The sequence below is a fragment of the Callorhinus ursinus genome, unplaced genomic scaffold (genome assembly GCF_003265705.2).
Source record: "Callorhinus ursinus isolate GAN/ISIS: 27379988/994484 unplaced genomic scaffold, GSC_fseal_2.0 scaffold74, whole genome shotgun sequence".
NCBI classification, from domain to species: domain Eukaryota; kingdom Metazoa; phylum Chordata; class Mammalia; order Carnivora; family Otariidae; genus Callorhinus; species Callorhinus ursinus.
In genome coordinates, this window is record NW_027397136.1 from 4,098,467 (window position 1) to 4,123,329 (window position 24,863).

The window sequence follows — 24,863 nt, forward strand, 5'->3', positions numbered from 1 at the left end:
CGTTGACTCACTCCTCCAGGAATAGGGAGCTCCCGTGCTTTCCCGTCAGTCCCATTCTGGGAAAACTCCTCCCTCGGCGCGCTCCGCTCCGCTCGGCTCGGCGCGCCAGCCCCCGGCGGCGGCGAAGCGGGTGCGGGCCGGCGCGGGGTGGGCTCCGGCCGCCGCCCGCCCTCCTCCCTGCCCGGCCGGTGGTCCGGGCCGCCGCGAGGCTCCGCGCGCTGCCCCCTGTCGTCCCGCAGTGCCGTCGCCGCCCCCCGGGAGCTTAGCGGAGCCGCGGCGACGAGTTGGCGCGCGCGGCGGAGCCCGTGGAGCTGGCTTAGCGCCTCCGCCCCACCTTCCCGCACCCTGGGACCGGTAAGGGTGCGGCGCGGCGCGGGGACTCGAGGACCTGGCCAGAGGGCCGGCGTCGGGCCGGGCGTCAGGAGCTCTCGCGGCACGTGGAGGCGGCGCGGACCTCGGGCTGGGGCTGGGTGTGGGGTGGGGGGATGCAAGGGGCTTCGCGGGAAGTGGGTCCCGGACGCTGAAAGGCCCAGAAGCGGGAGCGGCGGCGGTCGAAGGGCCCCAGCGCCCATGCCTCTTTTCTGCCGGGCCCTTCTCCGACTTGGAAAAGCGAGCCTTGGAGGTAGTGTATTGGCTGGTGGAAATGCTGAGGCTTTGCGAAAGTGGAGGAGATCCCTCCGGAGGGTGCCCAGCTCCCCGGGGCTTGAGAAGCCTGTCGTATTCCACGGTGAGGACCAGCCCGAGGGAGGAGAACTCCCAGACCCGAAGTGCGCCTTTCCCAGGGACACAGCCTCCGTGCACATGTGTGTAAAGGGGGATTCCGTGACTGTCCAATGAGTTCATGTGACCGCCTGACCGTCCCGGGTCCCTAGCTTTGGGTGTATGTGAGGGTGATACCTGTTAACATATGACTCACTTTGGCTGCCAGTAGGCGTATTTGTTTGTGTTGAACGTGAGTGTATTTCCACTCGAGGAGAGTGCTGTCTGTCTGAAAGTCTGAGTGTCTCTGAGTTCTTGTGCAGTACCACGTCTGTATGTGTGTATTTCTCTGTGAGGATGTTGGTTTCGGGCATGACTGTTTTTCCTGCCTGCATGACCATGGGCAAGAGACCGTGTTTCTCTGTCTCTCTTGTATGTGTGCAGTGATAATTGGACTGTGGTGGTTGGAGTGTGTGGTCCCCAGGCTCCATTCGCCCTGGACTGGGCAGAGCTGGAAGGAAGCTGTCCACACTTGCCTCCTCCAGGCAGCTGTCTTTCTGAGGGCGAGTGGGTTCTGTTCTTGCCTGAAACAGTTGAGAGAGCAAGCTGGTAGAAGGCTAAAGGAAGTTGAGATCTTTGTCTAGCGGTGATGGGATGGGTTGTTGATCGCGAGAACTGGGGATGGTTCCAGGCTGTCTTGAATCTTCAGGGGTGTGTGACCAGTGCTTTTCAAGTTGGCCCCAAGGACAAAGAAGATGGATGTCTACCAGCCTGGACTATTTTCAGCTGGTCCAGCTTTTCTTGGAGCTAGCTACCCAGTAGTCAGATGGAAGAATCTGATTCTTTACAACTTGCTAGATTACTCTCCACTTGGCTGTGGGAAGGGAAAGGGAGTAACTGCGCACATGCTTTAGTGCAGGCCGGGAGGGAAGGGCTGCCTCTGATTTGCTAGTTGACCTGTGGGAAGACACTTCTGGGTGTCTTCAGTTTCCCCATCTCTTCCTTTCTGTTTTGCTTTTTTTTTTTTCTTTCTCCACTTAGGGTTTTATCATTTGAAATATTTTAGAGGCAGGAACTGGGCAGGGAGGGAGCCATGACTGTCCAGGAGATTGGCAGAAGTGACATAGCCTGTGATGGTGTTGGTAGAGGGACACAGGCAGATTAGGCACAGAGTTCTTTCTTCATTCCCACAACAAGGAGATGGAGGCATAATGTTGAGGACTAATTGGAAGGAAGAAACAAGGCACTCTCAGGGGCGGGGGCTGGTAGCTGTTCCTCCATGCACCCCGAGGATGCAGGTGTTCTGGTGAGAGCCACCTCACCCTCTCACCTGCTTAGATTGGGCATGTGGCCAGGACTTTGACGGCATCGGGTCTCAAGGCAGCATTGATGGAATAGAAAATATACAGATTTGGGGCTGGACATACCTGGGTGCAAATCCCGACAGTCACTTAAAATTGTTAAGGCCCTCAGGCTTAGTTTCTTGATGAGTAATATGGGAGGGGGATAATTAATATCTCTCTAAAACGTTTGTTGTGAAAATTCGGTGTTTGCCAAGTACCCAGCATACTGTATGGCCCGTTCAGACTCAATATGCAGTGTTTCCTAAGTGTATTTCAGCATGGAACCTCTTTTTTTTTTCCTAAGAACTTCTCTGAACACCCTTTGACAAACCCTGCCCTGTTCATTTGTGTTTACTTAGCAAACATGAGTTGAGCCTTTGCCATAGGCCAGACCCTGTATGATGTTCTTCATCCTTAGGAACCAGGGTAGCTGATGGCCCAGGTGGAGGTGGGGGCAGGGCTTTGTCCTGGGAGCACAGGGTCTGCAACTTCTTTGCTCTAACTCCAGTTTTGCCTTGACCCCAGGATGAACCTGCTGAACGTTATTGGACACTCTGATTTTAGTATCTAACTCCCTCAGGAAACTCCTGGGTGGCTCAGTTGGTTAAGCATCTGCCTTCAGCTCAGGTCATGATCCCAGGGTCCTCAGATTGAGTCCTGCATCAGGCTTCTTGCTCAGTGGGGAGCCTGCTTCTACCTCTGGCTGCCACTTCCCTTGCTTGTGCTCTCTCTGACAAATAAATAAAAATCTTTGAAGACAGGGAAGCTGAGACAGGGAAACTAGTGGGACAGTAACTTGCTTAAAATTGCACAACCAGGGAGTCACAGAGCTGGGACTAGAGTCCATTCTGTTCTCACTTCACATTCTGTCTCCTCTTCTCTGAATCCCAATGCTCAGAGCCCCTAGGCACCTTCATCTAAGAGGTGTGGAGGCTGGACCGGTCTGGCTTGGTGACATCTCCCATCTTGTGGCTCAGATAGGAGGCAGAAATACTCCCCTCTGTCCCAGCAGAAAGCACAGAACTGTAGAATCTGAGAATGCCAACTTTGGAAGGGGCCCTCTGGGGGTCTTTAAATGCACCCTCCTTTTGCCTCACTGGTTTGTACATTACTCCGCCAGGTGGAGAAGGGTCTGCTTATCTTTCTAGATCTCCTGGGTTGCGAATGTCGCAACGTCCCTCGACTTCCATTCTGGAGTCTTGCACTGGTGACGGGCACAGAGTGATACCTGTTGCCTAATCAGCGGCTCCTCTCCTCCTCAGTGCAAGTGGAGGACATGGGTCACCAGCTTTGCTCTGTGGCCTTTCCTGTAGTCGAGGTCAGTCTGGGGGCAGTGGGAAATTCAGGGCTTGTGAGGGTGGCTTTACCTTGCCTGTCTTGTTTTGCCCCCCATGACCCTTTGTTGGCAGGGGTTGGGGCGACAGCTCCCTTTAAAGCTCTGAAATTGGAGCTGAACAGCTGCTCTCCCGTGCCCCCCTCCTTCCCCCGGGGGTTTAACCAGCTCAGGGGCCCAGGTGGAGGTGGGGGCAGGGCTTTGTTACTGGGCAATGCTGTCTCCAACTCTGTGTTCTAATTCCAGCTTTGCCTTGACCTCTTCTGAATGACAGTTCTCCCCTTGCTTTTGGTTTCTCCATTTAGATAGTAGGGGGACTCTAATCACCTCCTAGGTGATATGGTCCTGGAACCTTCAGCTGGTAGCAATTGGATCTTTGGGAACGTTTCTGCTGGAACTCCAGTCCCTAAGATGGGTGCCCACACCCTCCTGCCTTTAATACCGGCAGGCCCCTGGAAAGGCAGGAGGATGGGCCCGGCTCCTGGTAGTGTGGGCCAGCTCCATCACTGTGCCGAGGGTGGGCGGGCCCCCGTGGGTGGGGACCTGGCTTCCTTTGACCCAAACTTCATGGGAACAATAGACTTCAGAGGAGTCACCAGGGGCAGGAAATGGGAGCTGTGCTAAGGCAGGGTGACCCTCCTGTGGGATGAGATTGCATATCCGGCTGGAAGGAAAGGCAGGGTGTTGGGGGCAGTGCAAAGGGCTGATGGGGAGGGCTGATGACACATAGGGTGGGCCTCTTCTTCCCAGGGTGCCCTTTGCTTAGAGTGAAACCTGAGCTGCTTAGAGCCCATTATTTGGTGGAGCTGTCTGCTTTGTGTCTTACCAGCAGAGGTATTGTGGTGTGTGCCCGCGTCAGCTCATGCCAAGCTCACCCCTGCCAGAACCATGAATTCCCCTTCCCTTAAAGCCCTTGAGAGGTCTTCGTGAATTGTCCTGGCCAGGATAAAAGGCTAGTTTTGTTTCTTCCTGGCTGATCTCCATCTTGGCTTTGAGCCTTGAGTAATAGTTGACGAGGGAGGCAATTTGTTCAGTAGGCAGAGCTCTGGGTGGGGAGGCAACAGGCCTGGGTCAGCTGGACAACATAAAAGGATTTTTTTTTTTTTTTTTTTTTTTTTTTTTTAGTAACAGAGCAATAAGACAACCAGGACAGGCAGGGGGAGATTCCTGCTTGAAGCATGTGGTGGATCGTTTTTGGAGGCAGAGCACACTTCTCTTGCCTTTCTCTCTGGGAACGAAGAGTGGACTTGTTGAGAGGGCTCAGGAGAAGAGGAGCAGGCTTTGGGAGAAGGGAGACCCTGCACCGACTTGCCTTTGGTGAGTTCCGGTGGCCGGGTTTTTACACATCAGCCCTGCCAAATCAGAGGGGGAGGGAGAGGTGGCAAAATGATATCCGTTGTTACCATTTTTCCTTAATGTGGCAAGATCTGGAAATGGCAGGCTGGTAAGCCTCTTTTTTTAAGATTTTATTTATTTATTTATTAGAGACGGGGAGAGAGAGAGAGAGAAACAGCATGAGAGGGGAGAGGGTCAGAGGGAGAAGCAGGCTCCCCGCTGAGCTGGGAGCCCGATGTGGGACTCGATCCTGGGACTCGATCCCGGGACTCCAGGATCATGACCTGAGCCGAAGGCAGATACTTAACCAACTGAGCCACCCAGGTGCCCCAGGCTAGTAAGCTGCTTATTGAGTAGGGGACTCCAAAATGGCACTGAGAGAACTGCTGGCCAACACAGTCACCCTACCAACTCCTGGAAACATCTAGTTGAGGTTCGCAGAATGTTTAGTAAGGACTTGGAGTCTCATTTTTCTTGGGTTCAAGAGAAATAAATAGGATCGGGCTGCTGCAGCAGTAAGATGAATTTGTAGCTGGTTGAGAGGCTACCCTGGCTGCTCGTCCTGAGCTCACGTCGCTGTGGGTGGGGGAGGTCTCTGGTGACAGGCCACGGAATTCTCATTTTGGCTTCGTCCTCTCATCAGTTCTGTGGGTGTCTAGGATAGCAAGCAAGGAGGACAGAGCCAGGGTTCAAAATCATCTTAATTGTCTAAATGCTGAGATTAAGCAGAAATGGGAGATGAAAAACCATTTTTTTCCTGTTAAGATTAATATGTGCTCACTGTAGAAAACCTTTATAAATTAAAGAAGAAAAAATGGTACACAATGCCACAACCCAGGGATGAGCACGGTTAATATTTTGGTATATATCCCTCCAAATTTGTGTTCATGCAAATAAATTTATGTATTTTAGCATAATTGCAATTACACTGTATCCTGTTTTTTTTTCTTACTGAATACTATCTAGTAATATCCTGTATCATAAAAAATAATTTAAAGCCATAATTATAAGGATCTGGGTAAGATTATCTTACATGGATACACCTTAATTTTTTTAACTACACAATACCAAACTTTCTTTAAGATTTTATTTATTTATTTGTCAGAGAGAGCACAAGCAGGGGTAGTGGCAGTCAGAGGGAGAAGCGGGCTCTTCGCTGAGCAGGGAGCCTGATGTAGGACTCGATTTCAGGACCCTGGGATCATGACCTGAGCCGAAGGCAGACACTTAACTGACCGAGCCACCCAGGCGTCCCCTACCAAACATTTTTGTAAGTTGTGTTCAATTTTTAGCCATTAAAAAATTCCTTGACGTTGAGTAATGTTAAATATGTATACTTATCTTAAGATGAACTCAAATAGTTTTAAATATAAACTCCTGCATTTAAGTATGTATAGAATAGGAACTTACTATCTCAGTTCTTGGGGGAGAAAACTTGGGTTTTGGTTGATGAAGGAAGGGGAAGGGAAACGAGCATTTATTGTGTGCCTATCAGGTGCCAGTTCTAGACATTTCTGCCTATATCACCTTGTTTAATTTTCATGGCAGCCCTGTGAGATAGGGTTTGCTGGTTTGTTTTTGTTTTGTTTTTCAACCTCTACAAAAGAGGAGGAAAATCACAGAGATTAATTCTGGGGTTGGAGTTTGAACCCAGGTCAAGCTGACTCTTCCTCCTGCCCTTCCCACCCTGAGCCTGTGTGGGCCAGTGGTGTGGCGGGGTCTGCATCAAGAACCCTAGTCTGGTAGACTCTGTGGCGCTCTGGCCACATTGGGAGCCGTGTCTGGTTTCGGAGGTTGGATACACCCTGACTTATTACGTACTGAGTTTGCCTATATTGTGGATATTGTGTGTGTCTTAGCAGAGGGGGAATAGCGGGTTGGAACCTGTCCCTCCCTCAGGGTGCTGTCATTTCTCACCGCCAGAAGGCAGGCCCTCTTTGCAGTAATATGGATCGGGTCCATGTGATGTGAAGTCAGTTTCACTCTGTAGCACTACATAGACCTATATGGAATTTCATGATGTAGGATGATGTAGATAGAGCTTGTTAGGGCTGCTTTGGAGGAGGTTTCTATAGTGGGTGGGAAATGGCACTTCTAGGGCTTCTGCTTCCTCCACGTGGTCCTGGGCCTCAGTTTCTCCCACATGCAGCAGGTGGGGATTGCCCTAGGCAACGAGGGAGGGATTTTCCCCACCTTGCCATTCAGGGATTCCTGCTGGCAGGAGGTAAAGATAAGCTATCTCCAGAGCTGGAGGCAAGGCTGAGAGATGTGGGGTGGGAAGGGGCCTTGTCTGAGCTGTTGGAGGAGATGGAATGGGGAGTTGTGGGAGTTACTGCCAGGCTCCCCATCACGTACCAGCTGAATGAGCAGGTGTGAAGGACAGGCTGCTCCCCTGAGGCTGGGGCAGGGGAAGATGAGTAGTGGCCACAAGCACAGACCCCAGAGCTGTATTGCCTAACAGGAGTATAATGTAAGCCACATATGTAATTTTAAGTTCTCTAGGAGCCACATTTAAAAAATAAAAAGAGGGGAACCTGGATGGCTCAGTCGGTTAAGCGTCTGCCTTCAGCTCAGGTCATGATCTGGGATGGAGTCCTGCATCATGATGGCTCCTTGCTCAGCATGGAGCCTGTTTCTCCCTCTGCCTGCCGCTCCCCCTGCTTGTGCTCTCTCTCTCTGTCAAATAAATAAATACAATCTTAAAAAAAAAATTGGTAAAATGAATTTTAATAATATATCAGACAACTATGTCTAAAATATTATCGTTAAAATGTGCCATCAATAGTAAAAAAATATATTAATGAGATAGTTTATATTTTTTCATACAAAGTGTTGGGAATCTGGCATGCATTTTACACTTAACAGCACATCTCACTTTGGACGAGCTGCTCTTCAAGGGCTCAATGGCCACATGTGGGTGGTGGCTAGTGTTTGGACAGTATAGCTTTATAGCCCGCCTGCCTGGGTCTGAATCCCTTTTCTGCAGCTTACCAAGCTATGTGGCCTTGGGCAAGCTATCTAACTGCACTGTGTCTTACTCTCCCCTCCGCAAGTTGAGGAAAATATTAATAGAACCAACTTCATATGGTTAATGTGAAGATTAAATTAGTTAATATTTGTAATATGCTTAGTTTTTTACATGGCACATACTAAACTATACAAGTGCCTATCAAATAAATGGTCCTTAAACTCTGGACAGGCTAAGTTTTAAGTTTGTAAGAGGGCGGGGCCAGGGATATGCTGGGAACAACCCAGTCCTGGAGTGTCCCTATGTGTAGGCTGTGCCTCTACCCTGTAGTTCTACATAATGAAATTGTCTTCAGATCAGATGGACCTAATCTATTGCTGAAAAGAAGGCCCGCCTTCTGGAAGTGAGAAGAAATGTCAGCACCCGTATGATAAGACAGGTTCCAGTCCATCAACAGGTGTGTCCTGAGCATCTGTCCTCCTTGGGGCTTGGAAACTGTGCTGGGTGGCGCCGAAGAAGCAAAAGCATCCTCCGAAATGCTCCATCGTAAATTGCATGACCTCATGTTGGAATGGGGGTTGAGGTCACTTCCAGCACTTGGAGGTTTAAGCAATAGTTGTGCTGCTTATGCAAGAGAGGAAGCAGAGCTGTATTAGTAGCTTCTGATACCCTCCTCCAAGCTCTGCCAGCCCCAGCCCTGCCAGCCTGCCTCTCTTGGCATTGGCCCCCACCGCCTGCACCTGCCCTCAGCCACTCCACAGTGGTCACAGAGCACCCACCGTGTGCCTGGCACTGTGCCAAGGGGCAGCGGGAGAAACGTGGAATGGAAGACCTGGTCCCTGTCCTCAGGGGGTTTGCAGTCCAGCAGGGGAGACGGACTGAGTAGCAAACACTGAAAACCTGCAAGATTAAGGAAGGGCTAGTTAGAAGCGCAAACTAGTGCTGAGGGGATGCCTGGTAAAGATGATTCATTCTGATGGGGCCAGGAGGGGTCAGGGAAGGCTTCTCAGAGGAGGAGGCACTTGAGCTGGCTTTGAAGGATGGGTAGGGTTTCGATAACTCTGTGCGTGTGTATGTGTGTGCACACGTGCACACGCCAAGAGTGTGCGTGTGTGAGCGGGAGCAAGAGGTGGGGCGGGAGAGAGGGAGAAATACAGGTGAGAAGACAGGAAAAGTGGTGATCTCAGTGTCATGGTCATAAAATTAGAGGAGGGGAGATAAATAGGCTTTATGAGAGGTGGATTTGAACTGGGTAATCTGGGCAAAATAAGGAGGACTTTTTAAACGTTTATTTTTAAATTCATGTACAGCAAAATTTACTCTTTCTAGTGTACATTTCTCTGGGTTTTGACAAATGCAAAGTGTTGGGTATTCCCCAGCACGGTCAAGATACAAAATGGCTCCATCTCCCCCAAAGATTCCCTCATGCTGACACCCCTTTGTTGTCTGTACGTCTGTCCCCACCCCATGCCCATCCCCTGACAACATGGCTCTGTCCACTCCTGTCATTGTGCCTTTTCAAGAATATCAGATGGAGTCATACAGTATGTGGCTTTTGGGTCTGCTTCTTTCACTTAGCATGATGCCTTGATTCATCCAGTTGTGTGTATCAATAGCTTGTTCCTTTTTATTGCTGTTTAGTACTCCATTATATGCATATCCTGCAGTGTGCTTATCTAGTCACTGGTGGACGGACTTTAGGTTGTTTCCAGCCTTTGTTGATTTTGAATAAAGCTGCTGTGAACATTTGTGTACAGGTTTCTGTGTCAACACAGGCCTTCATCTCTCTTGGATAAATAGCAAGGAGTGGGATTATGGGTTCACATGGTGGTGTATGTGCGATGGGTGAAGACACGCCCAGCATATCCCTGGCCTCTCCCTCTTACAAACGCCCAGACACTTGGCGCAAGTGTACCACTCTGCATTTCCGCCGGCGACTGGTGCTCCACATCTTCAACGGCACTTGGTATTGTCGGCTTTCTTTTTGTTTCTGTCTTTGACAATGTAACAGGGGTGTAGAGGCATCTCATTATGGTTTTAATTTGCATTTCCTGTGATGACCCGTGATGTTGAACATTTTTTTGTGTGTGTTTATTTGCCATTTATACAACTTCTTTGATGAAATGTCTATCCAAATCTTTTGTCTATTTTTTCTTTTGATGGTGGTTATGTTTTGAGAGTTCTTTAATATTCTGGATACAAGTCCTTTGTGGGATGTGCAATTTACACATTTTTGGAGAAAATTCATTTAAGGAGAAAATCTCCACAAGATGTTGGGTGTGAACGACTCTGAAAGCAAGGAAAGAGTTTGGTTGGTGTCCTGAGCCTTGGCCTTTCTTCAGGGGACCCAGGTGAGGCAGGGGGCAGGGAACACCCAGGGAATGACCTATGCAAAAGAAAGGAGGAGGAGGAGGGAACAAGGCCCTCTATGAAGTTCTTTTCCTGGCTCAGCACCTGCCATAGAGTATGCTTCCGAATAGGGGGCATGGATGGTTTCTTGCTTTGCTAGTACCTGGTCTACTCCTCAGGGCCCCTGGCTCAAGCTGGGCCAGCCCCATCCAGAACAACAAATGCTTGTGCCCAGTCTGGGTACCAACCATTTGCATGGCCTTGTTACCAAACTGGATGACCATGTATTCTGGAATGGGAGGTGGGGTGATTATTGGGTCTGCAGGGGTAAGCCACTGGTAGGTGTGTGGCTGGTGCAAGAGAGAATCAGTGCGGTGAGATTTCTGGGTCAGGGTGGGTCCTCTGTGATGGTGACCTCAGCCTAGGGTCTGAGGGCTCTGGGCCATTAGAATCTTCAGAGCATTGCAGTCTGCATCTCTATCCCTGTCCTGGCAGGGTGGCTCTGAGGCAGAAGAACATTTCTATGAAAGGTGACCGAGGGTAAAATAGGTGCTGCCTCTCCTGCGTCTTGTCTGAACCCAGACCATCCTGTGCCCCGCTCCTGTGTCCTGGCAGCTGGGGCACTGTCCAGATGCTGGAGCCTTCATTCTTCCCAGGGGCAGGCCTTTTCCAGAGATGATTAAGGCCTGTCAGGTGGCCTGTAAGGTGGAGAGAGGCCTACGGGAGCCCTGTAGGTTCCCTGCAGCTCCCTGATGCTCTGGACCTTTGGGGGCTGTTCCCAAGCGCTGAGAGCTCCTCCCTGAGCAGGGTGTGTACCCAGAGCCCCCCCCCTTGGTGCCCTGTGCTGCGTGGGGGCCCAGTGTGGGCACACCCTCAGGTCCTGGCAAAGTGGGGCACAGTGATGTCTCTGGGAAAGCCGCTGATTGGAGCAAACCCACCCAAGGCTGGGGAAAACGAGCACTTGTTGAGCAGCCGCTGGGCTCATGGAAATAAATTGGTTCAGTCCGTGCCCAGGTGGAGACACTATTTGACAGGATTCAGTGGCAAAGCGTGTTAGGCAAAGATCCCTAGTTCTGGGATCTACTTTTGAGATCTGAATTTTCATAGGACAGGAGCACTTAAAGTGAAGTCCACTAGTTTGGTTCAGTACTTTTGCCTCTCTAGAACTTTATGACCTTTGCTTTATTTTAGAATCCCGAAGAAAGGCCCTAAGGAGAAAAAAGTGCTAGTCTTACTCTCCTCATCTTAAAAAAAAAGTTAATAGCCTCACCATCCCCCCCCACGCCTTTATTATTATTATTATTATTTTTTTAGTAGTTTTGGGTTTACAGAAAAATTGAACAGAAAATACAGTTTCTTCTCTTCTCCCCCACTTACTTATTCCCATTATCGACATCTTGCATCCGTGTGGCATATTTATTACGTTGATGAGCCAATATTGATACTTCATTATTAAAGTCCATAGTTTACATTTGGGGTTCACTCTTTGTGTTGTGTGTTCTGTGGGTTTTGACGAATGTGAATGTTATGTGTCCACTATTATAGTATTGTACAGAACACTTTCACTGACCTAAAAATCCCCCATGCTCCACATGTCCCTCCGTTGATCCTTTTCCTGTGTGGTGCTGCCTTTTCCAGAATGTCCTGTGGTTGTGATCATACAGCGTGTATGTAGCCTTTTCAGATTGGCTTGCACTTAGCAAGATCCCTTTAAGATTCCTCCATGTCTTTTAGAGACTTGATAGCTCATTTCTTTTTATCTCTGAATGGTACTCTGCTTTCCCCACCTTTTCTTTGTGTGAGTGGACACACGGAGGTCCCGATAGGGGAATGAATCTGGTGAGGTTGAGCCTGGAGCTGGGTTTGCCTTCCTTTGAGAACCTATTTGGAGGGGCTTCTGTGCAGGCACTGTGCCTAAAGCCCCATCACCGCTTCCTCAGCCCCTTAAGTGGCTCCGGGGCCAGCCCTGGGGTGGAGTGGGGAGTGGAGGCCGTGGACACCCACTTGCTGTGACCCACTTCCTGGATGTGTTAGGACCAGGCCCACAGACACCCACATCCCTGGCTGCTTGGAAGGGGTGGCTGGGGCAGAGCCCCAGGTCCAGCTCCTGGGAAGCTGGATCCCTGTCCTCATTTGCCCTGCTGACCTCTTCCCCCGCAGGGTTGGGAGTTCCAGGGAATGGGTGGAGGGCTTGGGGCTATATCCACGGAGCATCCTCTTCAACTCTGACTTACCTACTGCCCCTCCCTGTTGAGGCTTCTCTCCCTGGCCTGCTCTCTCCCCACCCTCTCCGCCTCCTGTGCCCCTCATTCCTCCTGCTACCTTCCTGTCCACTGCGCCCCAGAGGAAATCACCCCTCCCTCCCTTGCCCCCCTCCATCATTCCGCCAAGAACCACCAATGTTCGAGAAGCCCTCCCGAGAGCCAGCTTCTGTGCCTGCACGTGGGAGATGTGATTGAACTGAGTCCTCACAACAGTCCCATGAGGAGATAACATAATTACCTCTGGAATGTATATGGGGGCACAGGCTTGGAGAGGTCGATAGCTGCCCAGGGTTACTGGCCAGTTGGAGGCCCAGCCAGGATCTGAGCCAGGCCTCTGACTCCAGAGCCCAAGCGGGCACCTCTGCCCCGCAGCACCCCTCTCCTGGCCTGGTGGGTGGGCCCTCTGTGACTGGTTCCTTCTGACACACTGGTGGGATGGGGGGGTCCTCCTTTGCCTTTTCTCTCACCCCTCCCCGCTCCCGTCCTGTCAAGCAGCAAGGTGTGGTAAGTGTCTTCACACTGCAAGGTCAGTGAGGATGGTGGCTGGTGCGGACCCGCTGTGCTGTGTTCCACCTTCTTTACCTGTTTTGTCTCTGTCCTTCATCAGAAGCTCCAGGGAGGTTAAACAAGTTCCTGATCAGCCACATGGCTGGTAAGAGGTAGATTTTCCTTCAGGTCACATGACTCTGAAGCCTCTTCGCAGCGGACCGGCTTATGCCAGGCCTTCCCCAGAGCCTCGCGTGTGTTAGCGGACAAAGAGGCACCGCTAGGGAGGCTGCTCTGGAGTGGGATTGGGACACCTAGGTTTTGTGTGGTTTTATTATTTTTATAATAAAAGTGTTATTTGTTTACATATATATATTATATTTTATATATATATATATTATATATATATATGTATTACTCCAGCAAGCCCTGGCCGGCCATCTAAAGTCACATTGGGGCCAGTTTTGTTCAGCCGAGTACATGGCTAAGCTCAGCCCATGGACGTCCGTTTTTTGGGTGTTTTCTGCTCCTTCGCTCCCTCTCTTTCCTTTCATCCCTAAGGACTTGCTGCCCGTGACCCAAATGCTGCCATCTTGTCTTTTCGTTTCTAGCTATAAATAGGTCATTTTCCTGTGTCTCCTATATTTTGGGCCCAGGTCCCTTAATCCCCTTCTCTGCCCACATCTTTCCCCCCTCTATCTCCTCGTGCACTTAAAAAAAAGTGTAAAATAACTGGACACATAAAATATTCATCATTTTGTGATGGGCTTATTTCACTTAATATAATGTTTTCAAGGTTCATCCATGTTGTGCCAGAACTTCATTCTCTTTTTTTCGGGCTGAGTAATATTGCATTGTATGGATTTGCCACATTTTGTGTGTCCATTCACCTGTTGATGGACATTTGGGCTGGTTCCACCTTTTGACATTTCTGTCTCCATTAGCTGTTGTATTCCCAGTGCCTTGAGCTCAGGGTTTATTAAAATCCTGCCTCCTACCCCCAAGATATTGATCTATAATTGTTTAATGTGTTACCCTCCCTGAGTACACTTGATTCTTAGGATTCGTGGTAGTTCTGTAACGTCACCGAGCACACTGGATTAGCGGATACTGTACCACTGCTTCTAGGGGATGGGGGTGAGGTCCCTGGGAGCATCTAGTGCAATGTTTTCAACTAATTAATTCATAACCTTTGTTTTATGTGTGTTTCTGTTCAAAGACACCTTATTTCTTGCATAGATATTACTGATTTCTTACCATTGGACTCACAGCGGACAGCATTGTAGGTCACACCCGAGTGAAGCTTATCACACTCCCGTCTCATCTCCAGAGGGCACACTGCAGCCTTCTTGCACTTAGGAACATGAGCCTGCACTGCAGCACTGTGCTTGGGGGGGCCTGCTTAAACTGCAAAATCAATAGCAAAAAGTACAAAGATGCAAACCAGATGGCACCGAAGAGACCGTGCAAAGGCCTCTCGTTTCTAGTGTGAGCGCTGGAGCCAGAAGGCCGAGTGCAGCCTTGTTCCCCCTGGGCTGGGAACGCGTGCGATGGCAGCTCCCATCGGTTTCGGTGGTGCGGAGCATGTGCGTATCTGCATATAACCACAGAAGCACTGCAGGTATGGATCTCGGGCTTCCAAATGTTAGTGAGTAGGCACACTTGCAAATGCAGAATCTGTGAATATTCTGTGAGTACAAAGGATAGACTGTACTTGCATCTTCTCGGGGAACACTGGACCCCCACCCCCATGAGGCTGAAGGATGTTGAGGGCAGGACTATGTCATTTGTGACCTTGTACCCGGTGCCTGGCAGTATAGTAGGTGGTCAGTATACAGTTGTGAATGAATGAATGGATGACTCCCAGGGCTAAAGCCCTAATGGTGTCAGGCATGAAAATAGGAAGGAGGGATCTTTCTGGCTGCGGAACCTGCTTATCCACATGTGTGTGTTGCCTGCTGCCCTCCTTCCTAGGAACCAACTCTCTCCTCTTCCAGAGGCATCCAGATGATGGCCATGGCCATTGCAGTTGTGTAGCAAAGAAGTGCAGGGCTGAGGCTGAGTTCTTTAACTAGCCATGGGGCCTTTTGGCAAGTTGTTTTACCTCTCAGGACTGTAAGGTGGAGGGTAACTTTTTCCCCTGGGGTTTTCCTCACGCATACAAACTTTGGGATGCCCACGTGTCCCAGTTGGGACCTTCACCAGAGGCTGTGGGGGCCTCTAGCTCCCCTTCGCTGGTCAGTCCTGGCGCCAGTACCCATCCCTGTTACTCTTCACATTTAACTTAAATCCCGCGTGCTGTAGAATCAGACCACTTCCCTCTCCTGTGGTCCACAGAACTGTTGGCAAGGAGGTCCAAGCAGCATTGTGGTGGGCAAGAGGCGGTTTGCTGAGGGGAAGGGACTGAACCTTGCCACTTAGAGTTTCGGAGCTTGGGTGCAGCACTGCACCTGGGGTGGCCCCAGCGTCGTCATCTGAAGTGGGTGTTGGGAGGAGATCTAGTCAAGGGCTTAGCCCAGGGCCAGACACAGAGTGGGTATGTGAAAATGTACTTCCTAGTCTTTTTTTTTTTTAAGATTTTATTTATTTGGCAGAGAGAGGGAACGCAAGCAGGGGGAGTGGGAGAGGAAGAAGCAGGCTTCCCGCCGAGCAGGAAGCCTGATGCGGGGCTCGATCCCGACCTGAGCCCAAGGCAGATGCTTAACGACTGAGCCACCCAGGCGCCCCGCCCTCCTAGTCTTAATATGAAAATAGTTCTCTCTTTGGTGAGCAGAATGTCTGTCCCTCAGTGTCTTGTTGGTACTTCCTTCACAGCTAGGCCTCCCTCCCACGAGTGCTGGGCCCCCTGAACCTGTCTAGTAGGTCATCTGCCCAGTACACAGGGGCCGTGCGCTAGGAGGGGAGGCAGCACTGTGTGTTGGGGAAGTGGGCCTCCCCACTGTGATCCTGCCCTTGCCTGGAGGGTGGGTTCTCCTCTCTTCCTCCTTCTGTCTCCCAGCCTCCTCAGTTACAACGAAGCAGCCGGTCTTCTAGGCACCTTGGGTGATGTAAATTGGACCTGATCCTCAAGCATCCCTGGCTGTTGATGGCAAAGAAGACATCAACTTAGGGTTGAGGACAGAGACCTCTGAGGCAGCCCAGTGAGCAGTTCAGGCAGCACATGGTAGACACCTGAGGGCTTTGTGGCCCAGGCCAGGAAGCCCTCCGGGCAGAGGCACGCCCCAGCTTGAGCTGCATGCCTTGTGCCTGGTTCCACTGAAGCCACTCACACTCTGTAGCACTTAGCCTCCTGTGCCCTGTCTAAAGTCTAAGCCCCCTGAGGGCCCGAACCCCTTTCTCCAGAGTTTAGTCCAAGAATAGGTACTCAGATGGTTTTTTAAAAATACAGTTTTTTTTTTTTTTTAATTTCAGCTTTATTGAGGTCAGTGAAATGAAAATTGTATGATATCTTAAGTATGCATTGTGGGGATTTGGTATACATACACGTATACATACACAAAGGATCCTCCCCATCTAGTATAATGAACACGTCTGCCATTTCACATCTTTCTTTTTGGTGAGAACATTTAAGTTCTACTCTCAGCAACTTTCAGTTACGCAGTACAGTGTTACCAGCTGTAGTCACCGTGTTATACATCAGATCCTCAGGCCTTATTGAGCTTATGGTTGAAAGACCTCCCCCTACTTCTCCCACCCTCAGCAGGTGTTTGTTAATGCACTGGTGTCAGGAAAGAAAGAGGTCCACCCTAAGCAGGAAAACGGTGTGAGTGAACTCGGGGTCCAGGGCCTGCTGAGGAGACCAAGGGGGCCGAAGGGAAGAGTGGGAATGAGTTTGGGGTCCGCTGTTCCTGATTTCCCCTCCTGTTTTTATTAAGAAATGAGGTCAGGACAGTGAAGGCTTAGAGACATACCCCAACCCCCCAAATCAGGGAGTTTGCACAGAGGTCTATATCTTGTACTTGTGCTTCAGTGTGTGCAGCACCTTTTGGCACTTGATGGTTGGGCCCAGGCTCCAGAGTCTAGTCCAGTGGGAATGACTAAGGTAATGAGGGGAGGGGCCATTTTCATCTCCACTCAGAAATGTATTGATATGGGAGAGCCACATTCCATCCAACGTAGATGCTCTTGTAACCACAACTATGTTGGATTGGGCAAAGCACCTGGGGTGCAGAGACATAACTCCACTGGCCGTGGTAACCAAGTCTTGCAGGTAAGTCCACCAGCGTGAAGAAGGACTCCTGTTCTTTATACCTCTGAGACTCAATATAGTGGAAGATTAGAATGGGCCCCCTGGAAGGAAATCCTGTTTTCTCTTTCCTCCCAGCTTCTCAGTTAAGGAGTCATTGGGATGAAGGTGATTGTTCTTTCCAAGGGCCCCAGGGGAGAAGCATCAGATGCTGAGGCATCACAGGTCATGTCAGGGCCCACAGGTCATGAGGAGCCTGATATAGTTGGAACCTTTTGCCTGGATCCCAGAGCTCTTGGAATCTGAGCCGGGAGAGGAGCGGCAGGAGACTCAGGCCCCTTCTGAATTGTCTCTCCCAAACGCTGGATGACCACAGGCGGGTCTTACAGACTTTCTGAGTTTCAGTCCATCACTTCTGATTTGGGGTCAGGAGCACAGGGAGGAGGTTACAACGTGTTGACCCTCAACAAGTTGAAAGATTTTGTGATAAAAGGAAATGAGTGGTAGATTTGTTTTTGACGAAAGAAGGGGCATCAGTGGGTTAATTGATACTATGTAAAGTAGGATAACATCTGTCTAAATTCCTGATATTGAGTCAGGAGAGTTGGGGCAGGTGCTAAGAAATAATCGTTTGCTCAGGTAGCTCAACAATCCAGTGGGGGAAACAGGTGAACACAGACCAGGCCCTATCCTGTGTTGAGTTGCATCTTGGGGATTCTACCGGCCAGCAGGAGAAGGGTGGAGCTTAGTGATCACTGATGGCCATGGAACAGTCCAGAAGTGGTGGGCTTGGGAGCAGGAGATGGAAATCTTGAGGATGCAACTCTGGACAAGGCAGGGGACGGGACTAGAGGGGATGAGGTCTGGTTCTGCCACTTTCTCAGGGTAAGTCATTTGCCCTCCCTGAGCCTTGGTTTCTTCATTTCATAAGCTGAGGATCATGATTCCCTTCCTGTCCTGGAAGTGTTTTTGAGGAGTTTATTGTTCTCATTATTAAAAAAGATCTTAATAAATGCCTATAAGTTCTAATTCTCCTGAAAATTCCTGAGTAACTGGCATCTGTGGACACTAAGGTGGAGCTGAGTGTTGTTTGAGCCTGGAGTTTGCATTGGGTGGGACATCTGGTGGGCTTTTGGGTGGGGCTGGGGGCAGAACCAGAGTCCTCCAAGCCAGGCCCTGGAAGCCAAGGCAAGGATTATTTTTATTCCTCTGTTCATGGCACATGGCCCAGGCATAGCTATACCATCTGTCTTCCCCTCCCGCTCTCGTCCTGGCAGGCCCGCGGGGGTCAGCGTGGAGGGTTTGGGGAGGTAGGAGGAGTGCGCATCTTTCTCTGGGCTGGTGTTGGCTTACCCTCCATTCTGCTAGCTGCGGGGCCTAGGCTGTGTGGGAGGTTTGCCTAGTGAGGGGAGGCAGCTGCCAGGCCTGGGGCCGTGGGTGGTGAAGATGGGAGAGGCCAGCCAGTGAAAGCTATGGCCTGGGGGCAGCAGGGCCACACAGGGCTGGGAGCAACTCTGCTTCAGTAGCAAATCCTGTGGCCTGGGGCCTTGGGTGATCCCCTGCCCTGCTTCTCCTGGGACGGACCCAATTTTGGGAACACGAAGTACAGGTCCTCAGAGACCTCACTCGTGGGCCAGTGTCTGACATGAATCTCTGGTTCTCCCCAGGTCTGGTGTTCTGCTGGGTGCCCTGGGCCTGACTTCTACAGGGACCAAAGGCGCTTACTTCAACCAGCTAATCTAGCTCAGCTCGGGTGAAGGAAGGGCCCAGAGACTCTAGTCCTCAGAAGGGTTCATGTAGAATCAGGGACCTCCCTCCTTTCCTTCTCTCCTTTCTGGCCTCCATATCACCCTCTGCCTGGCTTGGAGTATTCATCTGTGTTTAGTGCCAGGTCTCAGAATCTAGGCTAAAGCCAGGACATACAAGACTTTAAGTATTAATATTACTAATTAGTTAACATTAATCAATATTAGGCATTAAGGCTTAAGATATATGTGCCTATTAGGTCCATTTAGCACTTTAGACCTTCCATGTGAGGCATTATTTATAGATAATGATGGTGACAATTAATATAGCTCTTACTGAGCACTGACTCTGTGTCAGGCCCTGTACTAGTTAACATCTGATCTTGTTGATCAGCATATGGGACATCTCTCCATGGCAGATCAGTTCTCCAGCCTTCTTTGAACAAAGCCCCAGGTGAAAGTCTGTGTGGTACGTCTAAAGGCTACTTAGGAGAGCTTCCAGAGGAAGTGGAGGGTCTGGGCAGGGAGTGTGAGCCACAGACACTGTAGGACAGAAAGGACCTTAGATCCCAATCTAAGAAATGGACGAATTTGACCATGGTCAGGATTGCGTGTAACACTGGAACGAGAACCAGTCTCTTGACTCCCAGACATCACACTTTTCATGTTACAAACCTCCAAAAACTCAAACTCTCTCTCTGGTGTGCTGAAGTCCAGACATTTACTGATATTTTCTTTGGTTTCCTGACACTAAACATGGAACAGTTCATTCTTCCCACAGAGAAATCATTATTTCACAAAGGACACTTAGCAAGTATCCACTCAGTTGTTCATTCTCTTGTTCCCGCATTGTGTAGGGTACTAAGGACTTAGTAGAGAAAGACAGCCATCCCCACCCTCATGGAATCTGAGGTACGGTGAAGGAGGCCAATCATTCCTGGGGGCTGGGGGGTCAGATATGGAAAGCATGGGGATCTGTAGGAGGACAGAGGAGGGTGCCTAATCCAGACTTGAGGTCTGGGTCATCCTCCCAGAGGAAGTGAATTTTGGCTGGACCTTAAAGATGAGTAGGAGTTAGGTGAAAGGATGGGGAGGAAGGCTGCAGGCAGCACTTCCAGGTGTGGAGAATGAGCTTAGCATGTCTGAGGTATCATTTGGATAATGGAGTTTGGGGGTTGGGAGTACAAAGAAGGGAGTATAGAGGATGGTGCAGATGCATGGAAGATATGGCAGGAGAGCAGGAATCAGCTGACGAAGGGCCTTATAAAATCCTGTTATGGGGCACGTCAGTTTATCTAAGGTCATGGGAAAGCCATTGAAAGTTTTTAAGAGGAATCACACGATCACATTTGTATTGCAGAAAACTCGCTGTGGCTACAGTGAAAGATCATGTAGTCTACATGGGGTTGGCACAGTCACCCGGGTGACCGCTAGCAGAAGCTTGGATTAGGGCTCTGAGATAGAAGGAGATGTGGTTTCAAGAAGACTTTCAGGAGATAGGATGTGGTTGTTAATTATTTATGGGAGATAAGAGGGAAAAGTCAGAATATCCTCTTAGGTTTCTGGCCTCTGGGCAGTTGGTGGTGTCATTTCAGGACTCAGTAGTGAGCTGAAAATTTGATTTTGGACATGTTGAACTTGAGCTTTGGAGAAGTCTGATTGGAGCTGCTTGGTAAGCAGTTGCCATGTGTAGCTAAACTCAGGAAGGACATACAGATTTGGGAATCAAAAATATACAGTGGGAGTGTAAGCCATGGGTGGGGATCCCCCAGGAGTTATGTATGGGGGTTTAAAAGGAGAGGTCAGGACAGAGCCCTGAAGAAAACACTTAAGAGAAGGCCAGAGAAGAAAGGAAGAGTGAAGACAATGAATTGAGACAACTTGAGAATGGTCTTTGTTCTTCCTCATATTTTGAAAATCAGCTTGTTAAGTTCTGTGGAAGACCTTGTGGGATTTTTAATCATAATTTCATTGAATTTATCATTTTTTGGTAGAGATTCAACATCTTTATGGTATTTTCCCATCCATGAACACAATTTCCTCTCCCTTTATTTAGATATTTTATGTCTTTCAAAGCAGTTAACAGTTTTCTTTGTAAAAGCCTCATTTATTGTTAATCAACAGGTAAATTATGACTTTTGGTTTCTAAATGCAATATTTTAAAGAATTGTATTGTCTAATACCTTATTTCTGGTATACGAGAATGTAATTGTAATTTGTCAGATCCTTTCAGTCTTCTGTCATAATTCCTTACCATGACAGTTTACTTCTTTTCTTCCATTCTTCAGATCTTTTTCTTATCCTACTGTGTTGGCTAGGACTGTGTTAGCTAAGTTCTTGGCAGAACCAGACTTTACAGTGTGAGTATAAATGTTGAAAGTAGGCATTCTTTATCTTATTTCTGACTTTAAAGGTAATGCTTCTAGTGTTTAATCAGTAAGAGTTGTGCAGGTCTGGTCACCACTTCCAACGTGGGTGTGAGAGTGGGGTTGGGGTGTGGGGCAAAGGATGTTCTCACAGCAACCAGTGAGTCTCCAGGACCAGCCCGGTGTCCTACAATTCAGTTCCCTTCTGACACTGTCTACGTGGTAGTCATATCCCACAGGTTAAGGTCTTAGTCCCACAAGGCTGTCTGCAACCCCAGACCCTAGTGGCAAGATTGGAGGTTCCAATGACCCCTCCTTGGGTTCAATTGATTTGCTAGAGTGGCTCATAGAATTCAGAGAAACACTTTATTTACTAGATTACTGGTTGATTATGAAAAGATATAACTCAGAAATAGCCAGATGGAAGAGATGCATAGGGCAGAGTTGGGGGAAGGGCATGGAACTTCCGTGACCTCAGCAAGTATGTACCAGTCTCCCCAAATCTCCATGTGTTCACCGGCTCACCAGCTCTCTGAACCCTCTCCTTTTGGGTTTTTATGGAGGCTTCATTACATAGGCACAATTGATTAAATTGCTGGCTATTGGCAATTAAGTTAACCTCTAGTCCCTTTCCCTTCCCTAGACTTTTTGGGAGGGGAGCTAGTGGGGTGGGACTGAGGTTCCAACCCTCTAATTACATGGTTGGTTCTCCTGGCCACCGGCCCCCATCCTTAGCTGTGTTCCAAAATCACCACATTCACATAAGACACCTTATTGCTCTCATCACTTGGCAATTCCAAGGGTTTTAGGAGTTCTGTGCTAGAAACCAGGGCAAAGACCAAATACACATTTCTTGTAAATCATAACATCACAGTGGGTTTTGGGAAGATGTCTTCTGTCATGTTAAAGTTTTTTATAGAGTTTGCTAAGCATTTTTATTGTGACTGGGTCATGAATTTTATCAAATGCATCTTTAGATGTTACGGTTCAGACAGTGGTTTTCCTTGCATGTGCATGCATGCATGAGTGGGTGTTGCATGACCAGACTTAGTCATGATCATTGTTGTTATTGTTTTTATAGAGTTAATATTGTTTAGATTCACTTTTATTTTTACCACCACTTTGTTCACCTCTCTTCACGTGTGTAATGCCTTCTATTCCTAGAAGTTCCTTTTAAAAAAGTCCCTCCTTTCCTGTTTTTTTTTTTTTCTTTTTTAGTGAGGGTGTGTTAGTAGTAAATTCTCTCCATCTTCATCTGAAAATGCCTTTATTTAATGTTCACTCTTGAGTGATACTTTGGTTGGGCTTTTAATTTTAGGTTAACAGTTATTTTTCTCTGAACAGTTTGGAGACGTAACCTTGGGTCCTCTAGTGCTACTGTTAGAAGTCCACTATCCATATATACAGTTAATGTCATAGTCCTTCCTTTGTAGGTAATTTGTCTTTTTTTTACTCTTGATGCTTTTAAGATCTATTCTTTGTTTTTGGTATTCTGCAATGTCCTTACAATGTGTGTTGATTTTATTTGGATTTTTCCTCATTAGGATTCAGTATGGTTCCTTAATTGGGGTATTCATGTATTTCATTATTTCTGGAAAATTTCCTTGCCATTATCTTTTCAAATGTTGTTCTACTTCATTTTCTGTATTCTCTCCTTCAGGAATGCTAATTGGAGGTATGTTGAACTGCCTTATTTTATTCTCCTTGCTCTTTATCATTTAAAAAAAATACATTTCTGAGTAATATCTTCAGATCTATCCTCCAGGTTGTTAATTCTTTCTCTAGCTGTGTCTAATATGGTATTAATCTCAGTGAAACCGTTGAGTTTTAACTCCAGTGACTAAAATGTTCATTTCTAAATGTCCTGTTTGGTTCTTTTTTCAGTCTGCTTTGTGTTTTTTGATAGTGTCTAATTCTTTCTCATGTTTCCAATTCTTTAAGTTAATAATTATTTTAAATACCATTCTGTAATAGTTTTTATCTGATAGTTCAGTTATCTCTAGTTCTTGGGGCTCTAATCCTATTGAATCTTGATCACGGTAGATTGTTTCCTCTTTCTCATATGTTGCAACTTTGGATTTTGAGATCTTTTTTAGCAAGGCTTTATCTTTCGGAATTCTCTGCAATATGGGTTAAGACTGTCTTTCAGAGATTTTTCAGCCATGGACCACTATTTATTTTTATGAATTGGCTGGGAATTCCTGAGTAATGTAAAAATCAAATCTCAAATCCACTTAAGGTCAAGGCAGGCCTTCGGTTACAAATATTTAGGAAAGACAGTTCTCTTCTCTTCTCCTTTTTTCTTTTCTTTTCTTTTCTTTTCTTTCTTTTCTTTTTCTTTTTCTTTTTCCTTTCCTTTTCCTTTTCCTTTTCCTTTTCTTTTTCTTCTTTTTCTTTTTCTTTTTCTTTCTTTTTCTTTTTCTTTTTCTTTTCTTTCTTTTTTACCTAGGACTTAGGCCAAGGCAGGTAATCTTCCTGGTCATATTTTGTCAGTATTCGTCCTTTTATCTGAGGATTGAGGTATGGTCCCAAGTTCCAACCTCCCTGTATCTGTCAGCTTTAAGCTCTCGTCTGAGTGGCCATTAAAACTCATTGGCCTCATTACTAAGAACAACTTCCCCCCTTGCCTCCCAGGGCTATTGTAGTAATGGCTCATTTACTTACTCCTTTAACTTAGAGTTCCTTCATTTTGGGCCTCTAGGTGTTTACTTTCTTCTGAAGACAACTGTACATTTAAAAGTATTATATTTGTGGTGGTGCCTGGGTGGCTCAGTTGTTGAACGTCTGCCTTCGGCTCAGGTCATGATCTCAGGGTCCTGGGATCGAGCCCCGCATCGGGCTCCCTGCTTGGCGGGAAGCCTGCTTCTCCCTCTCCCACTCCCCCTGCTTGTGTTCCCTCTCTTGCTGTGTCTCTCTCTGTCAAATAAATAAACAAAATCTTAAATAAATAAAAGTATTATATTTGTTATATTTTATTTATCATTTCTAAATTTCTTTTAGAGAGTGAGAATTTTCAAGTCATCTACTTTACTGCCATTAAAGTTAAAGGTTTTTTTAAAAGATTTTGTTTATTTATTTATTTATTTATTTATTGAAAAGATTTTATTTATTTATTTGACAGAGAGAGACACAGCGAGAGCAGGAATAGAAGCAGGGGAAGTGGGAGAGGGAGAAGCAGGCTTCCTACTGAGCAGGGAGCCCGATGTGGGGCTCGATCCCAGGACCCTGGGATCATGACCTGAGCCGAAGGCAGATGCTTAACAACTGAGGCACCCAGGCGCCCCAAAAGATTTTATTTATTTTAGAGTGAGAGAGAGATAGCAATAGTTCTCACCTCCAGGATGCCCTGAGATAAGACTTTCCCAGAGCATTCCTCGCTTTCTTTTCCTTCTCCATACATGAAGCCCCACATACCCCACAGTTCCTCACAAAGAGGTGGGTATGAGGATGAGTATGGTCAATGTCCACAGTGAAGGAAAAGGAGGAGCTGAGTGAGGGGGTGGGGGGTACAACCTAGGCGGGAGTAGAAGTTCCAAGGAACTTGGCCAAGCTGCAGGCGCTTAGACTCCCAGCCCTGTGTTTGGGCTACTGGTAAAGGGCAGGATTGTGTTGTCAGCTTCTGGGGACACCAGCAAATCAACCGTGCTATAGCCCCAATATGTGAGAATCTTCCAGGGCCAAAATCTTCCTTTGAAAGAGCCCAAGCTGAGGATGGAATAGGAGAATGGTGAACTGCATTTTATTTTGTATCCTTTTTCTTTTAATATAAAATTTTAATTGTAGTAAAAA

General features: G+C 48.1%; 1 protein-coding gene across 2 annotated transcripts in view; it reads left to right on the top strand.

The window, feature by feature from the left end:
* Positions 1 to 98: 98 nt before the first annotated feature.
* The window catches only part of TEAD4 (TEA domain transcription factor 4), a 66,496-nt gene continuing 41,731 nt past the window's right edge, over positions 99 to 24,863 (top strand). For both annotated transcript variants that reach the window (XM_073886950.1, XM_073886951.1), the window contains exons 1-2: positions 99 to 354; positions 4,501 to 4,692. In XM_073886950.1, the coding sequence (XP_073743051.1) occupies positions 4,554 to 4,692 (139 nt within the window). In that variant the 5' untranslated portion in view covers positions 99 to 354; positions 4,501 to 4,553. The remainder of the gene's footprint in view (positions 355 to 4,500; positions 4,693 to 24,863) is intronic.